Source organism: Alligator sinensis, unplaced genomic scaffold, assembly GCF_000455745.1.
Source record: "Alligator sinensis unplaced genomic scaffold, ASM45574v1 scaffold1298_1, whole genome shotgun sequence".
Lineage (NCBI taxonomy): Eukaryota > Metazoa > Chordata > Crocodylia > Alligatoridae > Alligator > Alligator sinensis.
In genome coordinates, this window is record NW_005842192.1 from 425819 (window position 1) to 441440 (window position 15622).

Genomic DNA, 15622 nt, shown 5'->3' on the forward strand with positions numbered 1-15622 from the left:
GAGTCCAGCGCAGAGCAACAAGAATGATCCGGGGCCCAGGAGACAGGACCTTTGAGGACAGGGTGAAAGAGCTCGGGATATTTAGTTTGGAGGAGAGAAGACTGAAGGGAGACAAATTTTCTAGCCTCCCGTGTCGAACCTAAGTGCCATCTAATGTGCTGTGCGGACCAGGCTAGACTGTGCACAAACCTTCGAGTTACCTGTCACCTCTCTGGGGCAGGAATTGTCTCGTTGCTGCATCCGTGCAACCCCTAGCACCATGGGAACTCAGTCCCGGAGTGGGGACACGTAATAAAACAAAGGGCGATTCACGGAGAGGCATTTATTCCTTCACAAAGTTTATTGGAGATCACAGGGGCTGTACATCGCTTGCAAACCAGGCGACTGAGCCCAACAGAGAATAAGGCCAACCTGTTTAAGGCATATAAGTGTGGACTGGATTGTGCTTAACTTTATTTTTTTCTTCTGGAAAACCAAACCAAACAAAACCTGTAGAGAAAGCTGTGCCAGAAATGCGCTTAACGTCACCTCCCGGGGACCTGTCTCTCACTCCCATCTCCCTCTCCGGTGAATCAGCGGGCGAGTGCAAACCCAGCCCATCGCCATCTCCTCGAGGCAAATGCACCAGCCGCCCAACCCTGCGAGCTACTTCTCCCTTGGCGGGAAGCAGGACGTCCTGGCTTTCAACCTCTTCCTTCAAGGCTTTGCCGGTGTCCTCATGGGAACAATGTCCTGCTTATATGTAGGAAGGACCAGCACCGGGGTCCACCTGGGTCACAGTTTGACATGAGCTTGTTAATGCCCAAAGCAAAGCCATCCTCCTCCCCGGTTGGTTGAGAAGGGCTGGAGATCAGCGGTACAGCGGACGCGCAGAAGAGCTATGATCAAAGCAGCTGCAGCCGGGACAGCTCGCCCACCCAGGACTGCTCTGTTTGACCCACTCGGTTGGCCCTGCTTCCCAAAGGAAGTGGGTCCGTTTGGTCCCCATGAGGTAGAAAAGTGGGGGAAGGCCATGGCCACTGCCTGCCCCCGCAGTTACAGCCAGGAATCAAGCACAGTCCCTGCTTCTGCTCAGCTTGGGTGCCCAAGGGAGGTTGCCCCAATGCCAGGCTGGATGCCAAAGCGGGCACCCATGGCCGAAATGAAGTCTGTATCTCCACCCCCCACACTAAGGCATTTCACAGCTACGGCCCAATCACTCCTGCTAGCAAAGGACAGGAGAAATGAGAAGGAGATATAAACTCAGGAAACTGCATCTTGACTCTGTACAACCAGAGGAGGTAAAAGCAAAATGAAAAGAGGGCAAAGGGAAAAGAAACCCAATGACTTCAGGTAGGAGGACACAGCAGGTACCCAGTGAATTCAAGTATCTTCAGAAGTCAAGTCAGGGAAGCCCAGCTGAGCTTCCCTTGACCCACGCCGATCTCAGAAGGATGAAGGACAAATCCACGCTGAGGCTGACCTCTTACTCCCTACTCTATAAAAGTCAGCAGTGTTTAGGGAAGCTCCTATCACTTAAAATCCCTTTTTTTTCTTTTTTTAAGAAGGAAAAAAGAAGGTAGAAATCTTTACATGTACATCATCATTCAAAAAAGTTACAAAAAACTATATATATATATGAGATATATATATATATATATTACATACATACAAATCGCGATACAGAACACGCACTTAACAAAAAACATTCTTCTCAACGAGATGCAAATATTGCACTTGGTGTGGTTCCAGCTGTTCTCTCTGCCCCGGGAGGGATGCTGGGGACACTGTTTCAGCTTCCTGCCCGACCCTGTTTCTCCTCTTAAAATGGTAAAAATAAAAGACAAGAAGCGAGGCACGGTCCACTGCCAGCAGCTGATCTCGCCAGCCACCCGTGGGGATCGCCTCGTCCACGTGGAACCAGCTTTGGTGGGTGACCAGCCAAACGTTCCCTTTTTAAAGGGGCCTCTGCTCTTCGGCTTTGCAAGTTAGCTTTTGCAGGCTGTCCCGGGCTGGCAGCAGATGTACCCTCCAGTGTGAGCTGCGCTGTGCCCGGTGCCTTTCCCCTCAGCCCCCTGGAAGACTGCTGCGGGAATCCAAGGCAGTTGACGCCCCGCTTGTAGTCAGGAGGTGTCATGAGGAAGGAAAGAGAAAGACCAAATCATTCAGGACGGACAACGGCTACAGTTCAACACAGCCTGTGGAGGAAGGATGCAGGCCGAGATCCAACAAAGGGCTATGGTTTTTAATTAACCCAATGTTGCAACTAATAAAAGCCAAGTGCACGGCCAGTGGGATGGAGGGCCGTGGCTTGCGAGCTCATCAGAGTTGCACTGAAGACTCGACGCTCCTTTCCAACGTGCTGCTCTTTGCACCCCCAGCCTGACTCCCTTTTCCAAGGACCTTTGCTGTGTCCCGGTGACGTCTAGGAGGCACGTGCACGCATGGGGAGACAGCACTCCCGCCTCCAGGCCGTGGTCTTGATGCTATGTCACTGAACGTGGGAGGATGCTGGGTAAGGAGACCTGCATCTCTTCCTGGCTCGGTTACTGGGATGGCACCTACAAGGCCTGATCCATTCCCTTCCTTTCTGAGCCACCTGTAGCCTCATGCTCCAGGAAGGGGGTGACACATCAGGTATGGAGATCACGGAGCTCCCCATAGTTGCCACGTGTCTCTGGAGGGGGATGAGGGTGTTACTTCCAGAAGGCTCCCTTGGCACAGATGCTCCATAGCCTCCAACCGGTGCTTCCAAACGAGTCCAAATATCCATCTCACTCACCGCCTTGCCCTTAATCCTCCGGTGCAGCAAGGTGATCAGGCAGAGAATGGGACCTGTTCCCAAACCTTGTGATAATCAGGGGATATGGGATTTGGATGGGTTGGGTAAGAGCAGGCAAGTGTTGACAATTGGCTGCAAAAACCAAACCTCTTCCTGGGTTAAATCACCTGGTGCATGAGCAAAATGATGGATGGAGAGATGGCTGATAGACAGACAGACAGGGGGAGCTTTTGGACGAGGTCAATATTGAGACAAGAGCGAGAAACGCAAAGGAAAAACTCAGCGTCACAACTTTCTGCTACCTGACATCTTCACTGCTAACGTTCACTGCCATTGGCTTCAGCCAAGCCCTTTTAAAGCTAGAAAAGACCCTGCCTTGGCTCCAGGGTACCCTGTGGAAACACCCTGCTCCATTCTCCCTGGAGAAGCAGGCGGGACGTGCCCGTTCCCACTGACAGCTGATCTTGCTGGAAGAGGCAAACCCACAAGTCCCCATGCCCATGCCACCCTTTGTCGCACAGCGCCGGCCCCTCTCAGCTGTCCAAAAACAATCCTCTTCCACCTGCCCTGACAAGCAGAGGTATCCAAAGTGCAACCAAGAGACAAACGCAGCCAGCTCGCCCGGAGCCCGCGCAGCAATGGACCCGCAGGGTGAAGGCAAAGCTTACGAAAGGCAGGGTTTTATTGCTGATGAAGTCATCCAACGAGCCTCTCCCGCTCGCGGGCTGTGGAAGATACGAGAGTCTCGGGAGACGATGCGATTGTACCCGTTTATTTGCTTTTTTAAAAAAAGATAAAAATCTATAGAAAAAGTTGGCTGGGGCCCTCATGCCGTGAGCCCACTGTCAGCAGAGCCCCCGGGTGTTGTTGCCTTGGTCCCCAGAGAGCTCACAAGCCATCTTCTGAAAGACCCCAATGGATGGGGGGCACTCTTCTTCCCCAGCAAAGGGAGTTTTATGTACATCTGGGATGCTGGGGTGAGTTCAAGAGAAGCAGGAATTTCCCTGTTACCTATCAAACGCTGCCCTCCCCACAACATATGCTCCCTCTGGGGGGAAAGGAAACAGGCTCTCAGCAGTATCTCGAGACATTAAAGCTTTTCTGAAGCAGACCGGCCTCCTGCCCGAAGGACCTTTGGTACAAGGTCTGTAACGTAGTGCAACAAGCTCTGGATAAGGCCACCCAAAGAGGAGGGCTGCTCACGCAGCTGCGGTCACCATCTGGTTTCTACAGCGGCGATCCCGGATGGCCCGCAGGGGGCACAGGCAGTGGGGCAGTGCCGTCGCCCTCCCATCCTCGTCCTCCAGTTGCTCCAGTGTTTTAGGAAAAGAAAAAAGATCCCCCACCCCCAAAAAAGGATAATACAAATACTTCTGACTTCAAGCTCCACAGGAAAGAATCGGGGAACTGGCGGGTGTTGGAGTGTCCTCTGCATAGCCCGCCTTGGAAGGCCAGAAGCATCGCTTCAAGCGGTTGTAGATCTCCGGTTTGGAAAGGGGTTCCCCAGGCCACGTTCCCTACATGAGATCTCCGTGCTCCTGTCACAGCCCTGAGAGCCAGTGGCTGAGATCCCCCAGGACAGCCAAGCGCTGGAGATGTGGAGCTCTCAGCATGCTCCTCGGACAACCGCAAGCCAATACCAGTGCCGAGACTGGGTCTTTCTGTTCCCTCCATGTTTCAGAGGCCTCTTGATGCAGGATACCTCTGCCCAGAAATGCCCTGAGGAAGCCCAGCCCAGGACAGGTCAAGCTCCATCCAGCCCCTCACTTGGACTCGGGTGGGTTGTACTCAGTCTCTCCGGACGAGACTTGGGAGATGCGCCGCGTGGAACGCCACAGCCGCCTGTGGAACTGCCCCGTTCGCACCTGGGGGGAGACGGGTGAGGAGGGGTCAATCAGCTGGGGGCTGGGGTACAGGCCCAGCTCAGCAGAGCACCTGGGCTCCTGCTTTGGGGACCCGAGATGGGATCGCTTCTGTGCTTTGCTGAATCAGGGCCTTGGACAGCCTCAGCTCATGGATCAGCCATGGCTGGGCTGTCTGACTCCACATCAGCCAGGAGGATCAGAGCTTGACCCCTAGCACTCGAATCAGTGCAGCAGGGGCCTGGGCAGAGCACACAGGATGACTGCCCTGAGCCTGACTTCGCCAATTCACCCTCCAGACAGGACGAGCTCTTCCCTGCCTGGGTTTTCAGGGCATTGCGGCCTGAGACTCAAGTCCGAGTGGGTTAGGACTTTGCTCTTTGGCTGGGGGAGATGGTCCCACCATCATTCTGCATGTGAGGGGCTGTGCGTGACACCTACACCTACTACCAGACCTGCTGCTCTGAGGTCACTAATGGCCCCAGGCTCCCAGGCCAGCCAGAAAGTGCTACCCCCTTGCTGTCATCCTGCTACAGGCCCATCTCCCCCTCCCTCTCATTGACTGACTCCCTCGTGCTCTGGCCTGAATCTGGGATGGCCCAGGAATAGCACCCTAGGTGCAATCCCCTGGAGGCACTAGAAGGGGAGGGGACGGTGTCCGTTTACCTCCGAGGGCTGGCCTGCTCCCACCACGATCAGCTTCCCATCCTCCAGCCCCACCAGGATGTGGCTCTTCTCCTTGGTCACAGACACGCTGTGAACAGGAACCTTCATGGGCATTGGTGGCATGGCTGCTTGGAGGCTGGAACAGCAGAGATGGAGGCATTTAAACAGGGGGCAGCAGGAGAAGGGGGAAGGAATGACTCTCAGTGTTGTTGCTGGTGCCACCCCAGAGAGAAGCAACGAGCAGCTCCTTACTTCTGCAGGTCCCGGATCTGGAGTGAACACTGCATCGTTCCCAGCACCACGAACTCCTCTGTGACACACATGGACGTAATCTCCTCATCGAGCGAGACGGAGGCCAGGTGCTTGCCATTGACAGAGTAAAGGTGTAGGGCAAACTGGTCCTTCGAGACAGACAAGAAGGGCATTAAGAACAGGACCAAGTGCCCCAGTCAGCCGCGTCAGTGTCTACATGTGCATTGCTGTGGAGTAAAAAACTCTGCAGCGGTATAGTACTTGTATTTACAAGTACAAGTTTACAAATTTACAAGTACTATACCGCTGCAGAGTTTATTCGTTTCCTGGGGCCTAATAGGGCCCCCCTGCATGTAGACGCTGAGACTTTTACTGCAGAGGTAATTAGTCTACTCTACAGTACACATCTTGTATAGATGTCCCTGCTGGCCTGTAGTTCCCTGGTTCTCCCCTGGAGCCCTTTTTAAACACTGAACTTACATCAGCAACCCTCTGCTCCTTCAGTACTGAGGCTGTTTCTAAGTGATAGGCTGCATACTACAGTAAGCAATTTGTAAGTATTAAGGGAGTGATCAGGTAGGTTATGCCCAAAAGCTCCATGCCCCGTGCTGCAGAGGAAGCCTGGTGCCTCTCAATAGTTGCTGCTAGATTCCTGAAGGAACCGCCGTGTGATTTTTCTGGGATGCTCTGCTGGCTCACCTTTAGTGAGGATCGCCCTTCCACGGTAGTCTGGATGACAATCTGTCCCTCCAGCCCCACAGTGAGGTTTGAGATTGTGGCAGGCAGTGAGCTCTCACAGGGCGGCTTGATTGACCTCATGAAAAGGCCCCGACGAATGGTGTGAATGATGATGGTGCTATCCTGTGGAGTAAGCAGAGCGACAGGGCCGTTAGGGTGCGACTAAGGGATCTGGGTGCCTCATCCCCATTGTGTCTAAACCCCTTGGGCCTCTTGGAGAATAAGGCTAGAACTGTTTACCTTGCCAGTGCCTTTTGCTAGGGTTCGCAATGCCCAATTATCCCACATCTGGAATCCACCACTTTCCTTCCTGGGGCAAGGCCCCATCATGTTTGTGGTGCCCTTGGCCCTCCACCTTAGATCCCCAGGGAATGGAAGGAGAGGGGGCACTGAAAGAAGCCGCCCTGATAATCCAGGAACACTAGGTATCATGCGAATGCCATCCCCAAAAAGCCCAGCTGCTGAGGGTGGTGAAATACTCAGCCTGGCACACGAGACACAGAAGGTTGATGTGAGTTCTTAGTCCTGGTCCTCCTCCTCCAACACAGTGCCTCACCTTTGACCCTGACACAGCCATGTCCAACTCAGTGCTGATGGCGACGCACGTGACCTCGTTGTCGTGTCCGTAGAGCACTTGGACGGGCTTGGAGGCCAGGCCGCAGGAAAACCCACCCTGGAGATAATCAGAGGCTCAGTTGACAGACCCACCTCCCTCCTCCTGGCAGGCCCCAGCAAATGCACTAGAGCTGCCACTGAGTTAGAGCAGTAGAGCAGGTGGCCCATGGAGGTGTGGAGGAAGCCAAGCAATCCCAGTGCGAGCACACGAAAACCCGCCCAGGCGCTGAGAACTGGAAGAGCCATGCAAAAAAAAAAAAAATCACTGATGATGTTTTAACGGGCTCCACGGCTGAGCACGGCTGGAGAAATCACTGCCTGGAAAGGCCTGGAGAAATGCCAGTGAGCCTGCCACACCTGCTTTCACTGTCAGCAGAGAAGAGCAGAGCTCAGGACCTTTTGGCACAAACAGACTCCAGCAGATTTGCCACCAGGCATCTATGAGGCCACAGGTTGTGGCATAATGCTCCTGAGCAATGTGGCATGATGGGGAATCTGTGCTTATAAAGGGCTGCAAGCTGGGACAGCAAGGGGAGTGTAGGGGCATTGGCACAGCAGTGGAGGAGGCTGGGGCTGGGGGTCAGGAATAAGGGGCACCAGCAAAGCTGTGGAAAAGACCAGGGCTTAGATAGCAAGAAGGCTGTGGATCAAAGGACTTCCACAGTGCGGGGCAGCCTTCCTCAGCCCCAGCACATCACTACAGCAACATACACAGGAGCAGATATACGCCTTGCCGTGCCTGAGATTCAGGCAAACACTTTATGGTAAAGTCCCCCTCTGGGGAAGAAGAGAAGGTCAGCCCTGCAGCCTCCTCAAACCCACAGCCAGCGAACTAGGAAGCAGAACCAAGAGCCGAGGGTCCCAATGGAGCTGGGCTGAATGGGCCTCTGCCTTACCTGCTGCAGGACCTGCCAGACCATGCAGGTGGTGTCCCGGGACCCGGAAATGAGATAGATCCCACAGAGGTCCAGTGCCAAGCAGGTGACCACATCTGCAAAGGGGAGAGGCACAAGACAGTGCTGCTGAGCTGATGACTCCATCCCCTGGGGACCCTGACCTGGGGTCGGGGCCTCGCGGGTTACCGGAAAAGTTTCAACCAAACCCAAGCCCAGAAGCATTGTCTGAAGCGATGGAACTGGGTTCTCCAGACCCACGGGGGTGTGGACTATCAGTGACAGGGAAGGCTGCCACATCCTAACCTCACACAGTCCTTTGCAACGGGTCTGTACTTTGACCAAAAACTGGGAGGCATCAAGGGATGGGCTCAGAAGAGCAAGAATAGCTCTGGGGGTTCCACTGGATCACGTGAAGAGCGGCTGCCAGTCTCATGCTAGCACCTTTACAAATCCCACAGCTGATCAGCTGGAAGCATCTGGCCAAGGCAGAGCGTGGGATGGACTGGCTGGGGGGAACTGCTGGGTCACCGTAAAAGTCATTAGCAAAGCTGTGACAGGGTCAGGGGGTGGCGGGACAGGACAGCAATGCTCCGGGAGCTGCAGGCCAAGACTGAGGTATGTTGGGCAGAGCTACAGAGGAACTGGGTGAGACCAGACTGGCATGGCAGTCTGGAGTCAGAGGAGTGAGTGAGGGGCCTGCAGGCCACGAGATATTCTCAGGGGATGGGTGCCCTGTACTGCGGTGGCTTCCCGCCCCCCTTTCCTGCCTTTGCACCATACCGATGTGCCGGGTGATGTGCCCGATGACCTTCCCTTTACTCAGCGACGTGACCTGCAGGCTGTTGTCCCAGTGTCCACCACTGAAGAGGAGCTTGCCGTCATGAGAGATGCTCAATGTCTTCGAGGACAGGTCTACACCCGGGGCAAAGGGACCACAGAGGAAGCGCTGGGTTCTGGCAGAGGGTGTAGAGGAGTATGGTTAGAGACCCGGTGCCAACCACAGAGAGAAGCTGGGAGCCGCCTGCCCTTACCGAGCAGGAGAGCCCTCAGCAGCTGCTGTAGCAGGGAGTGATGGAGCCTGGGCATGGGGAGAGGGAGGCAACATGTGGCAGGGGCAGTGGTGTGGAGGGGTGTTTGCAAGGTGGTGGTATGGGCTTCCTGGGGGAGTGGGAGTCTCCTTGTTCATGCTAGTTAAAACTGGACCAGACTAAGCCTTGGAGGACCCAGCATCATGTCCTGTTACTGGACTGCCCCAAGGGGACGGCACCTCAGGAGTTGTGGCTGGATCTGCCCCCAGGCTGGACTCACTTTGTGTTGGAGACGGTGGGGTCTTTGGTGAAGCTGAAGTAGTTGGAGATGTTTTTGTCATAGGGCAGCCAGCCGTGGGTTCCCAGCAGGCCGTTGGCGCTCACGGTGACCTAGGCAAAGAGAAGGCCATGAGGGGGGCAGTGTGCATCGGATGGGGTCTCCACAGGGCCATTTTGGGAGGCAGCAGGCAGTTGGATATTGGGCCCAGGCAGTGATTACAGCCTCTTTGCGGAGGCTTTCAGAGGCCTTGAGTAGTCAGGGCCTGCATTTACAGCTTGTCACCGGTCTGCGGTGCGCTGTGCTGGGGTATCCTTATAGATAGGTTCATAGATGCTAGGGTCGAAAGGCAGAAGGGGTATGGGACAGACAGGCTCCCTTCCCTGTCTGCTAGATATGGCAGCAAGCTGGTGCTGTGGTCTTGGGAACAACAGAGACTAAGCCAAGCTGATTCCTAGCTCAGCATGCCCATGAGGCACTGGGCTGCGACTCAGGGGACCTGGGCTCAAGCCCCAACACTGCCACAGGCTCCCTGTGTGACCCTAGGCATGTTCTTATGTCACTCTGTGCTTCAGCTCCCTTGCTTGGTGAGTGGGCAAGGAGGAGCCCTCAGCTTACAGGGGGACGTGAAGATTAGATGAATCAGTGGCCCAGAGGCACTCGGGCAATCACGGGGCTAGAGACATGCCAAGGGGAGAGCACCCCAGTTCACGGTGGAGAAGACCTCACCATTCCAGTTGCCTCATACTCACCAGCACATCCGGGGAGCCCTGCGTGATGAAGGAATGGGCCTGGTTCTTGGGCACCACCGCCTGTACCAGGGGGATCCCATCGCTGATGCCCTGCGGGAGACAACAGAGCTCTTGCACTGCTGCCGGAGATGGCAGCATCTCCATGCCCAGCCTCCTCCCTCTGCCCTACCCTGTCTGACCATAAGCTCTTCCTCCTTCCTTCTCACCCACGCCAGCCCTGCTGGGTGCTCCTCTGCCCTCTGTTCCCATCAATATGTGCAGAGCCTTTCTCCTACCTCTGCAAAGAAGGACTTGAGCTGGCCGAGGTTCTCGAACACATTGGGGGAATAGGTGTCGAGCCGGGCTAGTCTCCTGGCTGCGTTCTCGGCTGACAGGCGGGCCGGGTGGGGCTCCTACCAGGAGGGGAGACGCAGGAGAGGTTAATGAGTGGAGAGATGTCCAAGTCTCTGAACCTCCCCATGCTCCCAGCCCTGCCTCTTGGGAAGGCAGAAGCAGCGAATGCCAAAGGGAAGATGTTATTACGATCCTCCAGCAAGTGAGGATTTCCAAACTGCATCGTTTGCATGTGCCTATTCCAGTCTCGAGCATACTCAAGCCCAGATTCCTTTGGTTGGCAGCGACTCCTTGGCCTGCCTTTGCCTTGAGCATCTTCCACAAGGGCCTGGCCACCCCAACCACCCCTTCTCCTTCATCAATGCACACTCCCAGTGCTACTGGACTCCACAGCAGCAGAGAAAGGGGCAGGCTTTGAAACAGGTGGACAGGACAGCTGAGGAACCATGGTTATTCCCAGGCATGTAACAGCCAGGCTGCAGCTCCTGAGCTATGAGTGGCTCTTAGGAGCAGACCTAAGCAGTAAATGTAGGAGAGCTGTGTCAAAATTAGCAGGGAACACACTCAGTTGAAAAATACCCAGAGGTTCCCATCCAAGACACCCTGGAGGGCTATGGAGGGACACATCAACCTCACTAAGAAGCGCTGAGCATTGAGACATCGCAGCACCAAGGCGTTCTCCTAGAGAATGATTTATAGATGGCGCATCTCTGTGAAGTGCCCCTGCCCCAGGCATGGTTTCAGCCCCCCTGTGACCATTGCTTGAGAAGTGACAGCCACATCTGATGGGTGATTTTTGAGTTCTGGAACAGGTCATAGCGACTGATCCCAGGAGCGGAGCACCTCACAGGCAAAGGAAAAAGCAGCTTCTTCACCACAAATGCTCTCAGACACAAACCCTAAAGCTAATCACTAGGAGCCTGGTCCAGAAAAAGGTAGGACCTAAATGCCTTTGCGAGTCTGGGACTAAGCATCAGTTTGTGACCACTAACACAAGGAAGGACCATGGACCATGGAAAGGCTCAGGTGCTGGGGAGCACTGCCCTGCCCAAGGTAGCTTGGGGTAGGTGCACAGCACTCACAAATGCTATGGACCAAAAGAGCCTGGCTCTGGTGCACTGAGCATGTGGGACATTGATGAACACCACCACTCGAAGAGTGAGGAGAGGATTTGCTCTGTCCTGGCTACTCAAACCCTGTGACCACATGCTTTCTAGGCTCTGGCTTTCCAGCCACCTCTTCCCAACCATACTGCTGCCTTTGTGTGAGCTGGGTGTGCTCCCTCCAGTTCCCGTTACCTTGAGCAGCTGACAGGGGGTCTGCCCGAAGTTGCTGATGATGCCTTCCAAGGCTTTCCGTTGTGTCTCGTCAGCAATGGCATCCAGGTCCACGGCTCCTGGGAAATCCAGAGAGAGGGATCCAGTTGGGGAAACACAACAGCGGAGCCAATCCCTCTCCCCTGGCCTGCCTTGGCTCTGCCAGGGGTGGGAGTGTACTCTTACCCTCGTACGTGCAGTAGTAGAAGACGTTCAGGGCTTCCACAGCTGCAGGGCCTCTCTGCTTGTACCCAAAAATGAGGTCAATCCATTCGTGGAGATGGGCAGACACGTACTCGGATTCCTGCCATGGCCAAAGGCAGGACGGGGGCATTAAGAGATGAGGTACCATGTTTGGGACACACATCAGAAAAAGCAGAACCAGACCCCCCTCCAACCCATGCCTCCAACTTCTACAAGCTGGGGAGAGGCAGGAATGGGTAAGGGCAGATAGGGGCATGGTGCAGGCCTGGGAAGGGGTCCCAGGCAGGACAGGTCCCTGCTCTCATACCAGCGCCTTCCGATGCTTGGATATAAAGTCTTCCCGGGAGCATGCCCACTTTGGGAGGACGACGTCGGTCACCTTGTCATTTGACAGCTGCAGGGAGCCAAGGTCGAACCCTGCAAAGCACAACACAGGAGGAGGGCTGACAATCCTGCTCTGTGGCCCAGGGAAGGATGGGACAGGGATGACCCACTGGCCACCCCCAACCCCAGGCACAAACCCCGGCTCTTGCTGTATTCTGGAGGGGGAGACAAGGCACCCAACTGGCCAGTACCCGAACAGGGGACACGGGGAATGCTGATGAGATCATGGGACACCTGGAAGCCAGTGCCCTGCAGGCTACAATGAACCATCTCCCCCCGAGCTGTGCCCCAGCTCTGTCTCAAAGAGGGGATGCTCATAGCACCCCAAGCACTCTGGGACACGGAGGGCACCGACCCGGTTGAAATCCACGCTAGCTCAGGCACCAGAGCTAGGCTCAGGGAGAGCCTCTACCAAAGGTCCCAGGAAGGCCCTGGGTCTCTGCTGCCCTGGGGGGGTGCACCCATGCCCCTCAGAGTTCCCCACAGACGTTGTTAGGCTCAAGGGCGTCGAGCCCCCATTACCGTTCTGGTTCTCCAAGAACTCCGAGAAGTAGAAGAACTCGGGGATCAACTCCTTCACGTCCACCGGGTTCTCCATACGCGCCTGCCACGCTGCAGGGACCGAGTGGAACTGGCGGTCTGAGCAGTCAAACCTGCCGGCGAGAGGACCCAACTGAAGCACAGCCTAGTGCTAGTCTGGGCCTGGCTCTGAGGCAGGTCACTCCATCTCTCTGGACCTCAATTTCCTTGTCTGTCAGGGAATAAGCCTTCAAAGCTGCCTCTTACTAGAGGCTCAGAGAGGACCTGCCAGCCCTGAATTTGGCAGGGGGAAACAAGAGAAACTCCATTCACGAGCAGCTTCTCCTGCCTTCCCGGGAACTGCCTAGGATAATGCCTGTTGTGAAGAGTCAGTGAGGCCAAGGCAGCAGGATTTAGCCCTTTCTTCCCACCCACTTCTTTTATGCTGGATAATCCCTTTAAGGTCCTGAACATTGCTGGATAAGAGAGCACGGGCAGAGGTGTAGAGGCCATGCCCAGAGCTGGCGCTAGGACAGTTTATCCCTAGAAGTAAATGACCTCTGTTCTGGGGGCCATCTCTCCAGGCAGCACCCATGAAGGCATCAAGTCCTCTCTCTCCTCTCAGGGTCCCAGGAGGTTACACTAGGGACATTCTTGCTCTGGATACACCCAGAAAAGTACTGAAAGTGCAGAGGCCATCCACAAATGCAGCAGGCTGGAGGCAATGGCTGAAGGGCGAAGACCTGAAGAGGTGGAAGCAGCTGTCTCTCTGCCTAGCTAGACCCCAGGGGGAGGGACCGACAGCTCTGGAGGGGTTTGCAGGGTGAAGACACTAAGCAGGGCAGGGACTCTGCAGTGGGGTGAAACTAAAACAAGGCACATTTAAGAAAAGGCATTGTGGAAGGCATCCTAACAGAGGCTGCGAATGGCTTCCTGAGGGAAGGGAAGGGAAGGGAAGGAGATGATCCTCATGCAGAAGCAGCCTGAGACAGCAGTGCAGGAGGGAACGAGCTGGTGTTATGGGGAGGGCAGGTGGCCAAGCCAGCAGCCCCCTCCCCCTGCTCCCCTCACTATGACAGTGGGCACCTCCAGCCTGGTCTTACCTGCCGCTCTGCAGCTGGATGTGCAGTGTGGTGAAGGGCTCGGTCCGGATCATGTAGTGCATCACGCCTGCAGCGTTGGAGTAGTGCGTGCCATAGTGGAACTTGTCGATCATACCCGTGGGGTCTTCAAAGCTCTCGTACCTGCGGGGAGGGGCAGGAATGAGACTGAGGGGCTACAGGACCTTGTGTGAGAGCACATGGGGGTGTGTGCATCCTGACCTACTGCCCCACTAAGGGACCAGGAGGTGAGGCAGGGATTTGCCCACCAGGTAACAGTGGCCTGGGCAGAACTGGTTTGCAGGTGCTTGTGGTGACATCAGGAGCGACCTCATCAAGCAGAAGAACTTCCTCCTTGGCACCAGAGGAAACCTGGCACAGCCTTCTTGCCAGACTCTGCTCTGCACAGACAGGGCAGGGAGCTGGACACCTGCCCAGGAGACCTTGGAGCAGTCAGCTCCCTGGCCCATTTGCTCTCTGCCTTCTCTGGAGACAAGGCAAATGCTGAGGTGCCAGGACCCACTCAGTCCTTGGGCTCTCTGCAAAAGCTACCAGCCCAGGGCTTCTTGGCACTGGGTGTGGTGATGAGGCGGCTTGTCCACAAAGGAGTAATGCCACCTTCATGTGGGAGCAGCATTCAGGGCTGGCAGGGGAAGGCTCCCCCTACCACAGGAGGAAGTCTCCCCAGTGCCTCCATGCCCCAGCTCTTCCAGGGGCATGTTCCCCCAAGCTTGAAGCTCGATCACTTGGCGGCTGGAGAAGGGAGGCATTATGAAGCTGCCAGCAGCCCCAGGACTCAGTTAAACCTCAGCTGCCCCAAGTGCTCTCACAGTGGTGTTGGTCTAATGCATAGAGGAGACATGCTTACTGCTCCACCCCTGTGATATCAGCCCCAGGGCACCGCTGCCAGATGTCACCAGCCCTGCCGCAGTGCCCACCCCCAGTGGTGCACGGGGCATGCACTCACTTCTCCTTTACATCCTTGGCATGCTTCTCGTTGGCCACCCCGATGGGCTTGGAGAGGTCCCGGAAGACGGCCGGGTTGTTCAGGTCCAGCATCTCTGAGATGTAGTCCTGCAGGATCCAAGGGAACTGAGGGGAGAGGGGGTGGTGAGAGATCCTGCGGTGACTCCATCCATCACCCAGCCTGCCAGGGCCAGTGGCAGGCTTCAGTGGAGCATGGGAGTGGGAGCAGAGAGCATGCAGTTGGCTTCAGCAGATGCCCAGCTGATGCAGGAGGGCCGGCCCTTTCCTTTGCTCACACAGGCAGGCACTCTGCTTTTGGGGATTCCCTTCCCAATGCAGGGACAAGTGGTCAACTCCTCCAATTTCACATCGTCTCCCCCACCCCACAGCTGTCTGAGGACATTGGACATTAAGGCCACTTCCCACCCCGTTAGTCTAAGGGAACTGCATCTCATCCACCTGTCTTTAGACAGCAAGATCCTTGGGGCAGGCACTGTCCTATTCTTTGCACCAGGTGCTGTGCAAGTCTATAGGAGGCCCCAGCTCTAGGTGCTCCCCTCAGCGATTTGGACGACGGGGTGAAAAGCAACCTGTTCAAATTTGCTGATGATACCAAAATTTGGGGTGAGGTGGGTACGTTAGCAGGGAGGGAAAGACTGCAGCAAGACCTGGATAGGTTGCAGGGGTGGGCTAACAAAAACAGGATGCGCTTCAATACTGACAAGTGCAGGGTGCTGCACTTGGGCAGTAGTAACCGGCAGCACACTTATAAGATGGGAAACTCCCTTCTTGAGAGCACGGAGGCAGAAAGGGATCTTGGAGTCATCACTGACTCCAAGATGAACATGGGCCGACAATGCGAGGTCACAGTCGGCAGGGCTAACCGGACCTTGTCGTGCATCCACAGGTGCATCTCAAGTAGGGCCAAGGAGCTGATCCTCCCCCTCTACGCG

General features: G+C 55.6%; 1 protein-coding gene across 9 annotated transcripts in view; it reads right to left on the reverse strand.

Annotated features, from left to right (window-relative positions):
* Window positions 1–317: 317 nt before the first annotated feature.
* The window catches only part of NBEAL2 (neurobeachin like 2), a 132976-nt gene continuing 117671 nt past the window's right edge, over window positions 318–15622 (reverse strand). For 7 of the 9 annotated variants that reach the window (XM_025207345.1, XM_025207348.1, XM_025207346.1 and 4 more), the window contains 16 exons: window positions 14671–14795; window positions 13707–13847; window positions 12607–12737; window positions 12008–12117; window positions 11683–11800; window positions 11479–11576; window positions 10123–10239; window positions 9848–9937; window positions 9099–9208; window positions 8571–8743; window positions 7791–7885; window positions 6836–6952; window positions 6241–6402; window positions 5542–5690; window positions 5290–5425; window positions 4491–4626 (listed from right to left, as the gene is read on the reverse strand). In XM_025207345.1, coding sequence (XP_025063130.1) covers window positions 4525–4626; window positions 5290–5425; window positions 5542–5690; window positions 6241–6402; window positions 6836–6952; window positions 7791–7885; window positions 8571–8743; window positions 9099–9208; window positions 9848–9937; window positions 10123–10239; window positions 11479–11576; window positions 11683–11800; window positions 12008–12117; window positions 12607–12737; window positions 13707–13847; window positions 14671–14795 — 1974 coding nt within the window. In that variant the 3' untranslated portion in view covers window positions 4491–4524. Of the gene's footprint in view, window positions 4627–5289; window positions 5426–5541; window positions 5691–6240; window positions 6403–6835; window positions 6953–7790; window positions 7886–8570; window positions 8744–9098; window positions 9209–9847; window positions 9938–10122; window positions 10240–11478; window positions 11577–11682; window positions 11801–12007; window positions 12118–12606; window positions 12738–13706; window positions 13848–14670; window positions 14796–15622 lie in introns of all 9 variants that reach the window. The other 2 variants (XM_025207344.1, XM_025207347.1) reach the window with 2 other exon arrangements.